At 40.2% G+C, this 16081-nt stretch overlaps 1 protein-coding gene across 31 annotated transcripts in view; it reads right to left on the reverse strand.

Moving 5' to 3' along the window:
- The window catches only part of TCF4 (transcription factor 4), a 352937-nt gene that overhangs the window by 19285 nt on the left and 317571 nt on the right, over nt 1–16081 (reverse strand). For all 31 annotated transcript variants that reach the window (XM_027576841.2, XM_027576852.2, XM_035723992.1 and 28 more), the window contains 2 exons: nt 15982–16058; nt 13066–13269 (listed from right to left, as the gene is read on the reverse strand). In XM_027576841.2, coding sequence (XP_027432642.1) covers nt 13066–13269; nt 15982–16058 — 281 coding nt within the window. The remainder of the gene's footprint in view (nt 1–13065; nt 13270–15981; nt 16059–16081) is intronic.

Genomic DNA, 16081 nt, shown 5'->3' on the forward strand with positions numbered 1-16081 from the left:
TTTGGAAAGGAAGTGGAAGTGTAACAAGCCTAAACTAATGAAACATTCCTTCCCCATCACCTCCTAAATATTCCCCCTCTGAATGCTTTATTCTCTGCCCATCACCTGTTCCCTTGCATGTCAAGGTTCCAGCACAGCTTTCCATTATTCTATGGATCAAGTCTAAGATCGATACTCTGTGCATCTGTGTCCTTCACCTGGACACCAGAGGACCATTCCAGTTCCCTCCTGTTTTCAAGTTCCTTCCTCTCTGGCTTCACCTACTCATGGTTCCCCATGTGCTGCATTCACTCCCATATGAGCAAGGCGCTTGAGCTCAGTCCTCCCTGTTCTGCCTCCCAGAGCTGGTTTCCTCTGCACAACTCACCAACCACTTCTCTTTTATTAGTCCCACAGAGCCCCTTCTTCGCCCTCCTCATCGACTGTCTGGGTCTTCAACACTCTCACCACCTTGCTGGGCCCGGACAGGGCTCTCCCCTGACTGTTCATTGCGGATGCGCCCATGAATACCCACTCAAGGACAGTGCTTGATAGGGCAGAGCATATACTTCAGTGCTTCTGTTTTGCTGCCATTCATAAAGCCTATTTGTGTCTTGGGATGTAAGCATCCTAAGGGCAGGGACTGGGTGTACAGGTCATTGTATAGGATTGTGATATTATAAATGTGCAATGAGATGCTTCGTAAGTAGTCAATGATGACGAAAGTGGCACGTATCTGTGAGACTATTTCTGAAATCGAAAACCTTTTGATATTGTCAAATATATGTTTCGCACGTTTCTATCAAAAAATGAACATTCTGTTTAATTCAACAAATGCCTCTGAAATGTGTACTATGTGCAAATGTGTGCTATGTGCAAGGCACTATTTAGGTATTTGCAGGAGAAATAATAAAAGGTAGACACATCTATTACTTACAGGTTCCTACATCTTAATGGTGGAGTCATTTAAGACAAAAGAAAGTGAATGCCATGAAGGAGTACAAGGTTGTGTGGGGTTTTAAAGGATGGGCGAAACCATATCAAATTGAGAAACCCGGGACTTCTTCAAGGAGGTGGCATTTTAGAGAGGCTCTGAAGGATGGGTAGGTTTTTAATACAAATTACTTCAATTTTTCTTAAACTGACATTTAACATCAATGAGGTAACATCTCAACTTCAAATCAAAGTTTCTTTTTTTACATCCAGACGTGACATTATTTTGATATTACAGCTATTATGAAGAAGCAACTAAGGGCCGCATATTAACGTGTTTTCATGTTGTCAGACTACATATTTTGGACGAAAAGCAGATTTTTGTAAAGCTCTTTATAAACCTCACCAGCTTTACTACAAAGTGAACGACACAGGGCATTTTGGACACAAACGGTACCTCACTGTATGTGTGTATTATTGGCCCAAATGATTCACTCTTATTTAACTGCAGTGAAGTCTTTCATCTCCCAGCTATACGATAATAGTTTCCATATGACCAGTGGCTCTGCTATAAATAAGATCAAAAGCAAAAGAAAGGATTTAATAAAAGAATATGACATTAAGAGTAGCATTAAATCAGGGGGAAAAACACCAATATTCAACCATGTTGGTTTTTCTGAGACTGAAGCTCTACACAGTACTGAACAGCTTCTCCAATATGTCCTGAAATGGCATTTTACAAGGAGTAGGCATGTACAAAATCCATTTGGGTATGCCTTCGAGTGGTAAGATTAAGCTGGGGGGCAGCAGGGAATGTGGGGGTAGGGAAGAGCACTCCCCCCGCCCCCCTTTACAGGCAGGCTGGAGAACAGGTAAGCAGCTTGTTTCACTTCGAAAGAGTTCAGGGGAATGTGTGGATGGCAGACGTCCATCCATTTCTCTGTGCCTTTCTGTTCTATTTAATGGAGATAGACTTTTGGTAATCCAGAGATTCTCAAGAATCATAACATTGCTCAACTCTCGTACATGAGTTCTGAGAAAGGAAGTTTTTTTTGGCAATGCACAGTGACTTGATATGAAGAGCCAACTTCCCAAACAAATTCTCCTCTAGTTCTTAAAAAAAAAAAAATTACAATGTTAATCTCTATTCCCGACTGGATAAACAGCTGCTAATAACCTCCAGCTCCCAGGGGAGGAGAATGTTTCCTTTCATCTTCAGACTGGTGGATATCTGACGTGCACTGGACTTTAGTGATTCCACATGTTTCTTACTTTTTTGCCTTTTTCAAAACTGCCCTGGTACAGGTCTTGCCAATGCAGATTTCTTTTCTCCCTTAGGTTGCATCCACAGAGTTGGAGGACATCCTCAGTTACTTACTTGAAATTGTAGTTCTTTTACTGTGGGTGTATTTAAAGAGGAAATTCAAGCACTTCTAACATCTAAAGGAAGCTAAAGTCTTGGACCTTTGTGTTTGAAGCCTTGCGAGGGAAATAACCATTTTGATTTCTTTCAGGCTGAGCTAATTATTCACTCAAGGGCTGGCTACGTTCAAAGATACTCAATTCCTAACAGCATCGCTAATGTGATTACTTCTATCTGTTTGTGTGCTAAATCGAGGGGACAACGTCAACACTTTTCCTCTGCTAGGAAGTACCCTGCAGAAGGTTACAGGGCCAGCCGGCCCCGAGAGTCATTCTCACTTGTTCTCGAGCACCTGCTTTTACTGGTGACCTCAGTTCTACACCTCAAGATTCAGACATTTCGCAAAACAGCTTTTTAAACAAAAACCAGCTGTTTCCCATCTAGACTACAGGGGGAAGAATTTGGGCAGTTCACAGAAACATTACCCAGAGACTACCATTCCCCAATAACTTTCACACACTTTCCGCTCCGAACAACACACGGGTGCAGAAGCTGGGGAGAAGGCAAACGTGAAATTAAAACGTGGAAACTCGATACCCTGGTTTTTGACAGTGTGTCCAATTAACTGCTTGGAAATGAATGTGGCTATTGTATCAGGACAGTGCTACCCCAAAGATGTCATTTAACGAATATTGGGCAGATCTTTTGGGTAACTCAACTTTATAGTTGTAAGATGATTTATGGATATAAAGGAAGCTATAATTATGCACAACTGTGAATGTCAGCCAATTAGGTAGAATCCTCGTGTTTCAGAAATGCGATGTTCAAGCTTTTTAAAATTTTTTTGATTTTTTTTTAGGTTTTCCCTCTTAGAGCTGCTTTGCCTAAACCCTCTTCTTATTTTGAACCCATTTTACACTTCTATTTTCTAAGCAATTAAGATACTTTTGATTTGAAAAATTTACAGCCACAATAAAAGTTAAAATAACACAACGACCACAGATTTTGAAAAAATATAAAATGGCCAAGGCTTAGTCTTGGCTTTTAAATGGTGCCAAGTTGCTCCAGAATTTTCTGTTTTGGTATGAATGACATAACTGAATTACTTCATGAGCTGCTACTTTAATTCCTAAGGGTGGAAAATTCCATGAGTTAATTTAATTTGGATGTAAAAAAATATACATGAAAACTCGCTCTTCCTGTGGACTCTCATGTGAAATATTTGAGCCAATTGTTGGAGCTGCTGTGCTTCGAGGAGGGGCTTTCCACCCAAGGCGGCCCGGCTGGTGCTGCGCGGTCCCGTATCATCAGAAGATTTGGGCACAGAAGATCCTTTATTTTCTGCACATGTTTTTAATCACTCTATTTGATACCTCTGCAATGCCCTTTCTAGCCCGTCCCTGACTGCTGAAATCCTACGCAGACATTAATATGAGCTCAATGATACCCTTTCCAGGCAGGTTTTCTTAGGAGACCTTGGGTCTCCTAAGGCTAGACAATGTTCCTCCTTCTCTGAATCGTCTCTTAGGTCACTTCATCATTCCACCTTGCATTACAGTTAGGCACATACTTGTGTTATTCCGCCACCACCCCCCCCGCCCCCCAGAGTCAAAGGCTTACAGGATCAGAGACTCTCGCGCACATATCATAACCCCCAAAGGATCTGAAGCACAGAAGACACAGAATGAGGGAATGAACATCTGTGTAGTTGCTAATATATACAATATTATCTTCCCCCCTCCCCGAAAATCTGCTTTCTTGAGAAAACAAGGATAATAGCACCTTTTTAAAAGGCAAGGGTTGTGCCTTTTCTAAACTATGGACAGTTTAGATTGTGTCCTTGTCCCCAGTAAGAGTTCAATAAAAAATATGACAGTGACTATAGCTATTAAAAGCATCTACCTGCTTTTTCCTCTGTTATTTAAGAAGAAAGCCAAGTAAAAATACAATGAGGCCAAAGCATTTTAAATACGCTTTTATATTTTGAAAGTGGGGAAAACAACCAGTTTTTGTTTTTATTTATTTAAAGTTCATGACACCAGGGTACTAAACACATACTTTAGGGGAAAAAAAATTAGGGAACTAGGCTTGTTTTGTCCCAGAAGTGGAGAAAGGGAGTCTTGGGTTTGATGATCCTACGCAGATTAACAGCCTTGTTTCCAGGTCACGGGGCCTGTTTTGAGTAAAGTAAGTATTGGGGGGGCGGGGAAGAAGGGGTTACACCTAGTTTGGACCCACTGCTGTGGGATCTGGGCATGCATTATGTCCTAACCACGTGTCCCAGAGATTGTCAACGGAGCGTAAGTGGTCTCACTGCTCTGCTTGTATTTAAAACCTCTTGACTTTCATTTGAGTGAATGCAGAAATATCAAATGGTGAGCTCCAGGTTTCTGAAGCTGTTGTACCTAATGCACAGTTAAGAGAATTCCTTTAAGTCAGACAGAATAAGACAAATACTGCATGTTCTCATATGTTATATGTAGAATCTTAAAAAAAAAAAAAAGAACTCAAAGAAATAAGAGAGTAGAATGGTAATAGCTGGGGGAAATGGGGTGATGTTGGTCAAAGGGCACAGACTTGTAGCCATCAAGTGAATAGACTCTGGGATCGAATGTACAGCAGGGGGATAGTAATTAACAATATTTTATTATATATTTGGAAGTTATTAAGAGTAGATCTGAAAAAAAGTTATCACCAGGCACACAAAAAAAGGTAATTTGTGAGAGAATGGAGGTGTCCACTAATCTTACTGTAGTGATCATTTTGCAATATTCACATGCATTAAATCATCAGGTTGTACACCTTAAGCTTATATGTTTGATGTCAAGAAAATCTCCAAAGGCTAGGAAAAGTTTTAAAAAATAAAAAGAATTTCTTCAAGTCCTTTATCCTCTTTTTTTTCCGTAAGTTTTCTTAAAATAAAGTACACTATTGATATAGATTAAAAAAACCGTTCAGTTGAGCCTGCTAATCTGCTCTCAGAAGTACAGTTGTGGAGATTAGGATGGATGGTAAAACACTAGAGACAGGCAAATAGCCTCTTTTATTAAAGACAGAAACCTACACTGGTTTCCATATAGTAGCTGTAGAAACATGTTGGAGATGACTAAGATCTTGAGTGCAGTTCTGTAACAGGCTATTTAAAAGATAGTTTCAAAGTGCTTTGAAAGGGAGGCAATGACCTCTCAAACTCCGTTTGGTTCCACTAAGAACAAGTCTTTGTGGACAAACCTCACTTCCTCATTCGTGGGAATGCCACGTGTCTGGTGTCTTGTGATAATGCTAAGGACAAAATGAGAGAAGGCAGACAGCAGGAGAGTAAAATCAGTTGAACATAACTGGTTGAAATATTAAACCCAAACGCAGGGGACAATGTAAGTGTCGAGAGAATGTCTGTAGCCTTGAGCCTCAGGCCTTCTGCTCTGCGTCCTCCTCAGCTAACATTTTTATTCGTGGCTTTGCTCAGGGCAATAATGGCACCCACCAAAGTTACCGAGGACAGAGCTGGCAGAGTACGTGACCGAATGAGGATCTAAAGAAGAGCTTTTGACTGGAAACAGACTGAAGGCTGAAGTATGAAATTCACAGGCACAGAAAAACTACAAAACAACAAAACAACAACAACAACAAAAAAACCCCACAAAAACCCACAAAGGCATGACATGAAGTTTTGTACCGGTCCAACACAGAGTACACAGGGTGGTTGAGATGCGTGTGGCTGATGGATTTCAGCTGATTATAAATTCAAAATCTGCCAGCACGATGGATGAAGGCATCAAAAATGGCTAGTAGGATCTTGCTAGGTGGCCTTTAGATGAAGATAAACATACTGAATGGGTTTGGTAATAGATCCACCCATGTCCACCCTGATGATTCCTTAAGCACTCAGTTCAGTTTGAGACTCTACATGCTAAAAGGTCCTTGAAGAAGAAAGCATTCCTTTTAAACTAGGGAGAATGCACTGGAAAGTCACAAAATCAAAACTTTCATGGGCGGTGGTGGTGGTGGTAAATATCTGAAGATATAAATATCTAGCCCAGAGGAAAAAAATACTGACTAGACTGTTGTCAAAGAACTGTAAGTTTCTAAAGTATTTGTTGGGTTGACTTAGGGGTAACTTCAGTGGGCAGAAAAATGAGGACTGCACAGAGAAGTAAATTAGGGCTGGACATAAAGAAGAATTGCCCAACATTTGATAGAAATGGGCTTTGAGGTCATTTAGAGCTACTGATCCCTGGAGGGAAGGGGGCCGAGAGAGGCTTGTTGACTGCTTGGCAGGGGATTTTAGGGGGATTTGGATAGAGACGATAGCTACGATCCTGGAGATTCTACGGTAATAACTGCTTAGAAACGCAGCATCTGCTCAAATATACGTGAGACTTTATGGAGTCAAACTCTGAAAATGTAAGAGGAGCAAAACTGAAGACCTTTATGGGTCAGACCTTCGTTGAAACAGATTCTTCTGACTTCTGCCGATCTCATGACTATATATTCCAGTAAATGCTACCCAAGATATCACGTCCCTGCCCGTGACTGTCTCCTGTTGCATGAAGCCAAGGAACAACTAAAGAAGGGCCTTGCGTTTCCATCATGGTGAGTACTGAGTAATGCACAGGCTTGTTGAATCAATATATTATACGCCTAAAGTAAGATAACATGGTATGTTAATTATACTTCAATAAAAAACAAAAATCATTTTTTTCTTGGGTTTCATTAGTTTCAGTCAGTGATGAAAAGGTTTGTAGTATCGGCCACAGTTTTGAAATTGCTATGGTATTGGGTTAGAGAGGAAGTTCACCGCAGCAGTGCGGTATTCAGTACAAAGAGCGCTGCTCTCCTTGCTGGCTTGTCTGGTTTCTACCCGAGCTTGGCCATTAACTTGTGGGCGTCCATGATTGGGTCACTTCCCCTTTCTGGGCCTCGGGCTTCAGGAGTAAAATAAGGGTCACGGGCTAAATGACTTCTAGGGTGCTTTTAGAATCTAGAATTCAATGGTCCCAACTCTCTTAAGAACCATGAAAGCAAAACTCAGTTAAGTTGTTATCTTATGAGGCCGTACATGGTAAAAGTTCTTGTATGTTCAAATGTCAGTTAAATAAAAAAAGGTGCTTTATCACCTAATGAGTTTTCTTCCGATAAATTCTTTTTAACCCAAATTAAAAAAGTTATGAACAGAGGGAAAGTGGGCTTGGATTGGCTTATATCTATAATGCATGGTTTCTTTCTTTCTTTTTTTTCTTCTCTTTTTCAAGTTGAAATGCGTGGTTTCTGAAATGTGTCCCACACCCCTACCTGGGGGTTCTAGGAAGGGGTCTCAGGGTCACTGTGGAGGACAGGTGTGGGTGGGGAGTTTTACAGGGTTCCTCTACCCGTAAGTCAACTAGAGCAACCAGGAGATCCATACTCTTCTACCGAGTGACAATGGCATCCCTCCCTCCCAGGTAACAGAGCTGCATCCCTGCTCTCTGATGGGGCTTGCTGTACTGCTGTAGCAATCTGTTTTTAAATATGTGTCTTTTTCTCCTAAACTGTAGAACCTCTTGGGAGCAGAGAACACGTGTTAGCACAGAGCCTGGCATTTGGAAACCACTCTTGATAAATATTTTTGGAAATGAATAAATGGACTTTAAGCAAAAAGGGTCCAGGAACCACACTCATTTTATATATTAATAGTGAAGGAGATTTTTAGCTAAAGGATCCCTTCGTTGCTGACTCTACTGGCAAGTAATCAGAAGCACATACAGAGTCACATGAAGACATTTTGGATGTGGGTTTTGTTCTTATTCAGTTAAAAGAGGAGATTAGGTCATCTGAAAGGCTTGCTTTCAGGTCTCATCTGTGGATCTGAATACTGAGTGAATACTGGAGAGAATTATTTTCTGAATAAATAAATGACAGAAAACTGTCATTTCAATAATTTATAAAAACCTAATGATTTAATATCAGGATTAACCATGGAGGTATCTGAGGCACACGGGGGTTATATCTGGGTAAGACTGTCTAATTAGCTTAGTGACAAACCCACCTGTTTCCTTATTCTCCCACATTCAGAGATTTCTGCTTTGAGTCTGTCAGAAACGTGGGTGGTTTGGGTAAGAAAAATAATTTAAAATTTACTACTTCATGACCCTAGTAAGGAGAGTTTACACCTCGTGCCATTTAGCCCAGAAATGCTGACTTAAGAATAAGTGTTTAGACAGTGAGGGTTTTAATCTAGCATACCACTGCCCTGCAGGAAAAATTCTTTACCTCTGCATTTGGGTAAAGAACTGCCCTGGGAACTTGGCCATGGGATGCCTGGGAATTCTTTCATCAAGGAGCATTTATCAAGATCTGAAAATCACAAGCTCTTACCTGGAAAGGTGCAGCGGCAGCTAATCTCTGGGGAGCACTAATGGTAGTAAACAAAGAGTGTGGAATGTGGAGGCATTGTCCCTGAGTTTCAAGTTGGCTTCGGGACTTGAGCCTCCTCAAACCCAATGAGGCCCATCTGACCAACCCCTACACTGGACATTACTACCTTCCTCAAAGGGCTCCTGTGAAGACCGCCTGAGGTAATGTTCACGGAGCACCTAATGTAATACATAGTATTCAAGGATTTATAATATAGGTGGTAAGGCTAAAGTCAGGCCTACAAAAGATATATATATAGTTTTGCATGACTGGGTAAGAAAAATATGTAGCCGGGCGCCTGGGTGGCTCAGTCGGTTAAGCGTCTGCCTTTGGCTCAGGTCATGATCCCAGGGTCCTGGAATCGAGTCCCGCATTGGGCTCGAGCAGGGAGCCTGCTTCTCCCTCTCCCACTCCCTCTGTTTGTGCTCTCTCTCTGTCAAATAAATAAATAAAATCTTTTTAAAAAAAGAAACAGAAATATGTAGCTAACAGTGTGATTCACAGAGCTCTGGAAAGTAGAAAAGAAAATGGACTATCACAGCAGAAGGCAGCAAGGGAAGGGTTCCTGGAAGAGGCAGAATTTGAGTCTGAACCTTGAGAGTGGTGGGAATGAGATGGACAGAGGGAAGGCGGTAGGGCAAGCCAAGACCGACAGACATGGAAGAACTACTTAATGAGAATGTGAAGGGCAAATTCTGGTAATCTGCACAGACTGGTCTTGCTGGAAGAATTCTGACATATTGGAATAGCTAAACATAAGGCTTTTGGTAAATGGTAATGGGGCTTAATCAACTGGATTAAGACATTGGTCTTTATTTTGTAGATAATGGAAAGCCAGTGAAGGTTTCTGGGCAGGAAAGAGCATGGCCAAATAGCATCTAGAAAGCCTGCAAGTCTACAACATTCGCGCTAGCATTATGAGCCATGCTGCTGTGAAAAAAAATCCCTTTCATTACACTAATACTTAGTAAATCACTGAAGACCTACTTCAGAACTCCAAGGAAAACATTTTATGAATCAAAAGCTAAGTACAATATGTTAGCAATTAAATGAGATAACATAACAGCCGAGGCAGAACCAGTTTTCCCCACCACGATTTCAAGCTGCTGCAGAAAGAAATGCTTATATCATCTTCCAAGTTATCAAGCCATTTTGTTTTGATTTTCGGAAGGCGGGGAGAGAGGAAGCAAGAAGAGGAGGGAGGTCAGGAGGATTCAAAGCTGTCTATTCTTTAATCAGGAGGAATTATTAAGGGACTTATAAATGAGATTTGCTCAGAACAAAACTAGCCCTGGGATGGGTCTTAAGTTACTAAAACTGGCTTCTACTCCAGAACAACGAACGAAGGTGTGTAGTTGGAAAGAAACACCCACCAGTGTTCTCTGCAGCGAAGTTTCCGGTGCATACCTCCCACTGCTACTTTATTTACTGCAGCTGGCCAGGGTTTTATAGCCTGTTTCATGTATTAAAATTCAAATGTGGAAAACATTACCAGTATCCTCCTTGAATTTTTTGTTGTTGTTGTTGTTGTTGTTCAGGGGGAAGGGGGGTGGGTTTTTTTTTTCTTCTTCCCCTTCAACTTCCTTTTTATTGTGGAATGTATCAAATGGTCAAAGGCTAACTTCAGACTGACTAAATTCAAAAACTATTTCCTTTGTTCTTCTGTTTTTGTTTGAAAATTCATACCAGTTTGCACAGGAAAGAAATGACAAGCCCATCTCTTTCACACACGTTAGGGTTTCAGGCTGGGAAAGCTCAGACTCTGTGGAACCTGCTGGGTATTTCTGGGAAGAAAGGAGAAAGACAGCAACACCTCTCACTGGGTTTGGAGGGCGGCAGGTTGTTGCCATACCACAGCTTTGGAGTTAACTCTGTCACCTGGTCGGCTCTGCGGTCATCCCTGATTGGATTATAAATGCCTTCAGAGGAGGGGACAGGAACTCTTCCTCCTCAGCAAAACTAGCTGCTTTATGGCTTCTGCAGAGCGTTTTCAAAACCAAATCAAAAACGTTTCTGTGTAATATTGGCCGATTATTTCCCTCCTGCTTTTGCTCTGCTCCATTCTCCCCCTTTCCACTCACTCCAGCCAGGTCAGGCCAACCTCCCGTCTCCAGAGATGATTCTGGTCCCTTCCTCCTATCCCACCTTTGAATCAGACTCAAGGGGGAGGCAAACCAAAGGTCACAGAGTGCCCCAAACCATCTATGTATAGTTTATTATTTTAAAGAACCACTTAACCTACATCTGGTATTTAAGAGCAAACTTTACATATTTATGGAAAAAAAAAACGGTCTCTGAAGCAACGTGCCCGTTCACCATATGCAAAACGAACACAGCTACAGGAATTAAACCATTTTTCTCTTGATTGAGAGCAGATATAGAGAAATGGTTATAAGTCACAGATCTGGCTTTTAATAAAGCCAGATTTCTTAATTAAAAGCAGTATTGTTTAAACATTGTAGTTTAAAAAGAAAAGAGCTGTACAAAGTAAAACCTCATATTATATGCATCCCGAGTGTATTTAACACATTACCTGAGGCCAAGCTAAATTAACATCTAGATTTTCCTTTTGTAAACTCTTAGCAACTGCCATGAATAGACAAACAATTTTTACTCAATGATGAATTTTTAGGATAGAGGTCAAGGAAAAGGAAAAAAGAAAAAAAAAGATTTAGCTTTGGCATTCAGAAATATCTTTCCACGTTTTAGAAGTGAGTTCATTGCTTCTATTTATATACCAGTATTTTGGGCTTCAAATTGGTTGCAGGTTTCCATGTATAATACACCGCTCAGGACGGTCCTCCCAGTCTCAGTCTTTTATTAAGAGAAAGTGAAAGGAGGACAGAAGAATCCTCTTGACCAAGAACTTAAAAAGCCTCAGAAGAACCTGTGCCTACTTTGCATTCTCCTTTTGGAATCATCAGTAAACAAGAGATGCTATATTGGTAACACAAGATAGGCCTTCATCCAAGCAACTTTTTAAGAGCCTACAAAGTACAAAATAGGACACTAAAGTGTTTCTGATCAGGCAGGTGTTTATAAGAAGCAGAATACACAGAATCATTAGTAATAAATTCTCCACCCATTTGGTCACCTTACTGTCATCACTTAACATTTTGTTAAGAAGATTCTGAATTTTGGGGCACCTGGGTGGCACAGTCCATTAAGCCTCCGACTCTTGGTTTCAGCTCAGAGTATGATCTCAGGGTCTTGATATCAAGCCCCACATCGGGCTCAGCACTCAGCATGGAGTCTGCTAGGGTTTCTCTCCCGCTCTCCCTCTGCCCCTCCCAACACACTCATGCTCTCCCCTCCCCCCAAATCAATAAATAAATCTTAATAAAACCTGAATTTTCATAATCACCAAAAAAAGGGGAATGCATTCCCAAATCATTTCCAAAAGCAATGGGCAGAATTGAAATTTCAGTTGTAATATGGACAAATCTGCTTAAATATTATTTAAATAAACACTTATTCATAAATGGGCAGTGATAAACTACCGTATCCTTAAATCACACAGTCCCACACCATATATTTAGGCAAATAAACACACCACATATTTCTACCTCCCACACTCAATCAAAAGACATTGATTTAGATTCTTTGATAATGATAAAAACTTTCAACCTACTCATATCTGAAATGCCAGTAATGTAACATGTACAAAAAAGTTGGGTCCTCCAGAAAACATCACTAAGATGAAGAATTTAAAACACTGGCAATGACCCAGCAACATCCTCCTAGGTGTATACTCAAGTGACATGAAAACACACGTCCACCCAAAAACTCGTACATGAATGTTCATAGGAACACTATTCATAATCGCCAAAGAGTGGAAATAACCCAAATATCCATCACCTGGTGAGTGGATAAATATAATGTATCCCTATGTTTGGCAATAAAAAGGAACGATGATCTGATATAGGATGAAATATAGGTTTATACATATTTAAACCCTGAAATTTCAGTTGTAATAAACCCTGAGAACATTCCACTAACTGAAAGAAGCCAGCCAGTCAGAAAAGACCATCACATATTGTCTGATTCCAGGGTTAGGAAATATCTAAGAGAGGCAAACTACAGAGACAGAACACAGTCGTTGCCAAGGTCCAGGGAGAGGGAAGAATGGAGCGTAACTGCTACTGGCATGGGGATTTCTCTCCTTTTTTCAGGGGGTAAAACATCCTAAAATTAGACTGTGATGATGACTGCATAACCCTGTGAACATACTCAAACACATGGAATTGTAAACTTGTAAATGGGTGAAATGCAGGTAAGTGAAGTATATATCTCAATAAAGCTGTTTAAAAAAGAAAAAAAACAGCAGTAGTGGTAATTTATACTTGAAATTCGAATTCTATACAGTAACTGAAGAGTCTACAAATTTCATCACTTACCATGAGTGAATGTCTGTTGGCTGAAAGAAGACCAGTTCCATACCCTGAGCCCAGACCACCCATTGCTCCATTATGAGAAGGTCCAATGATTCCATGCATGTCCCCATGACCACCAGGCATAGCTGTGGATGGGCCCACTGCATGATTCCGGAGAACGTGAATAGCATCATCCAGTCTTTCTAAGCGATCTTCAATTCGGCTTTGCTGTTGGTTAATAAATGTTGTGAAATCTGATTTAGTTTGAAATGCATGCATAGGTTACAGAAGTAAAACTTGAGTTGACACAAATCATACTTTGAGCTTCTGAATATATATTTCCAATACAATTTATTTCCTTCAATCAATAATAAAAATAAACAGTGACCTTCGCAAGAAACTAGTGAAAAATGTTAATGGTATATCATAGTGTTATTTTTCATGAACAAAGTATATTTTGTAATTCTTCTCAACATTATAATGTACATATGCTATACTGTATTGCACTAGCTTGAAAGAGAATTTAGATTTACTTCAGAAAAAAAAATCTATAGAATTTAAGAAACATTATAGCGGACACTGATTAAAATTTTCAAAAATTAACAATGGGAAGATGATGTATTTATAGTTTCCCAATTAAATTATTTTCATTATCTTCTTGGAGGCCTCTTTCCTTCATCTTTTCTGTAGCATATGATACAGTGCTATGTATCAAGTTAAGGACGGGTAAATACATGCGGACTACAGTTTCTTATTGAGTACTATCTATTTTTACCATTGTTTCTTGCCTTCTATCTATTATCACCAGCTTGTCCTTGTGTGTAGAGGGGACTGGGAACTCAAAACAGATACAGAAAAAAACATTACAAAAACCATGCCAATCAAAGTGGTATGAGATTTCAAGACTGAAGAATCACGAAGTTGTGAATTAATTGTTCACCAGGGGCTTCTAATGACTTCAAACCCCTTACTCTGTATAAAATTCACTACCTTATATAATTAAATTATACAATTCAAAACCAACTGACCTTTATTTTCATCCCCACCACTGGGATCCTGTTTTCTGCAACTAGATAAGGTCTATACTATAGTTTTTGGTGAAGAAAAAGGACATGTAGATGTGTATTCACTTTTTGCAGTATGATCAATAATGATAGCAAGTAAACATCTGCACACCACTCTCTAGTGTGCATTTTAAAATACACCATTTCACTGGATCTTCATTCTCCATGTGTAAGGCAAGCAGGGAAGACATGATATCCCTTCCATATAGATGTGCAAATGAGGCTCAAAGAACTTGAGTATTAATTACCCAGTGTCACAATGCCAGGAAATGGTACAGTTAGGGTTGAATCTAAGTCTTTGGACTTCAAATCTAGTCCCTCTTTGTACTAGATCATGCTACAACCTACTTTGATTTCCAATGGGCTGTGTAACCAGATGTACCGGCTCTACTGCATGAGAACAACAATTTCTAGTTATTCTATACTGACAGAAGGAATGTATGTCTCATACAGTTAGTCTATGGTACAGAACATTCTGATTCGGTGGGCTTTATTGTTAAGGGACCTTCCCTAGATTCCTCGCTGCTACATATGAAATCTTTGAAAAGGTACTAAACTTCTTTGAGTCTATACATCATAATTTATAAAAAAATGAGAACGATAAGATATACTTCCAAGTGTGAATGTGAGCACTGAAAAGAAGTAATACGTGTGCCTATCACCCTTTCTGGCTCACAGCTTCCTGGTGGAGAGCGCAGTTTCTGCTTGCGAATCCCCTTGTGAGTGTTGAGTATTTAGAGAACTAAAGCTATAGTTCATGACTATAAACCGAGTCTTTATGGTTCTATAGTTGGACATAACCTAGTTATGGGTCCCAGAGAATAACTGATGCAGGTAAACACTTAGAACAACTATGGATGATCTGGATGTGGGCTGCAGATTAATTAATTAATGTAGGCAAGGCAGGTAGTGCATACCTTGTCTTAACCCTGTGGTTGCCTTTTGTGGCTAAAATGCATAGCTGGATGATCCCACACTACAGCAAGGAAGACCACAAGCAAGGGGGAAATCCACCTTCATATTTCCATTTTTAGATTTTCCTTAATTCAAACAGTAAGCCAGAAGGGAAGAAAGGAAATTCTGAGCTGCTGACAAGACATTAAGTTAGATAGACCGATCAATCAATGCCTCTTCCATGTTCTACCTCAAAATAGGGAGGAAAAGAGGAAAACCCACCCCTGAAGGATTTAAGAGTTCCTTGTTGCCACTTCTCCACATTTGATTCATACACTGACCAAAGGCCGCCCAGAGCAGTGTGATTTCATGCACATTTCCAGCCACATCCACCATGAGTTGACAAAGACTAGAGTGTCAGACACTGAATCATCATGGGAGTGTTTATAATATTAATTACACCCATGGAAATTTTCAGCTATTTCCCACTGGAAGAACAGACATTTAATGATGTTACTAGATTTCTAGGAGAACCAAAGTGAATGAGGAAACAGACAGTAGGCTTCTTATTCAGAGGTCAAGAGGAGAACGCCTATAAGCCTGCCACTCTGGAAAGTAAAGCAAAGGTATATTGAATCTTCAAGTGTTCCAGCTATGCAGCTCAGCTGGAACTCCAGCACTGTTCTATCAGGAAATTATTAACTCATTGACAGGGACCCGTCCCAAAGGTGCAGCAGATGCTGCTATCTTTCCAAGATTTTTAATCTCTTACCTGGTTTTAGGTATTTGGAGCCCTGGGGCTTACATTGTAGTAGTATCTGGGTTATAATCTACAAACAGGAATAAGTAATAGTCTAATAACTCTGGCTCTAACCAAACTCGTGTGTTTAACATAAATAAGAATCTTGGAGAGTTAACCCGATGTAAAAAGAGAAACATGGTTACCAAATGGCTGGAGGAGAGATGAACAGATGAGACTTACCAAAGAGTGTAGGGGTCCTTCATAATTAGGAGATGATGACGCCTGTCCTCCATTTCTAGACCAAACAGCTGTGCCTGCTGATATTAAAATGGAGATGGCA

The sequence above is a fragment of the Zalophus californianus genome, chromosome 14 (assembly GCF_009762305.2).
Source record: "Zalophus californianus isolate mZalCal1 chromosome 14, mZalCal1.pri.v2, whole genome shotgun sequence".
Classification (NCBI taxonomy): Eukaryota; Metazoa; Chordata; class Mammalia; order Carnivora; family Otariidae; genus Zalophus; species Zalophus californianus.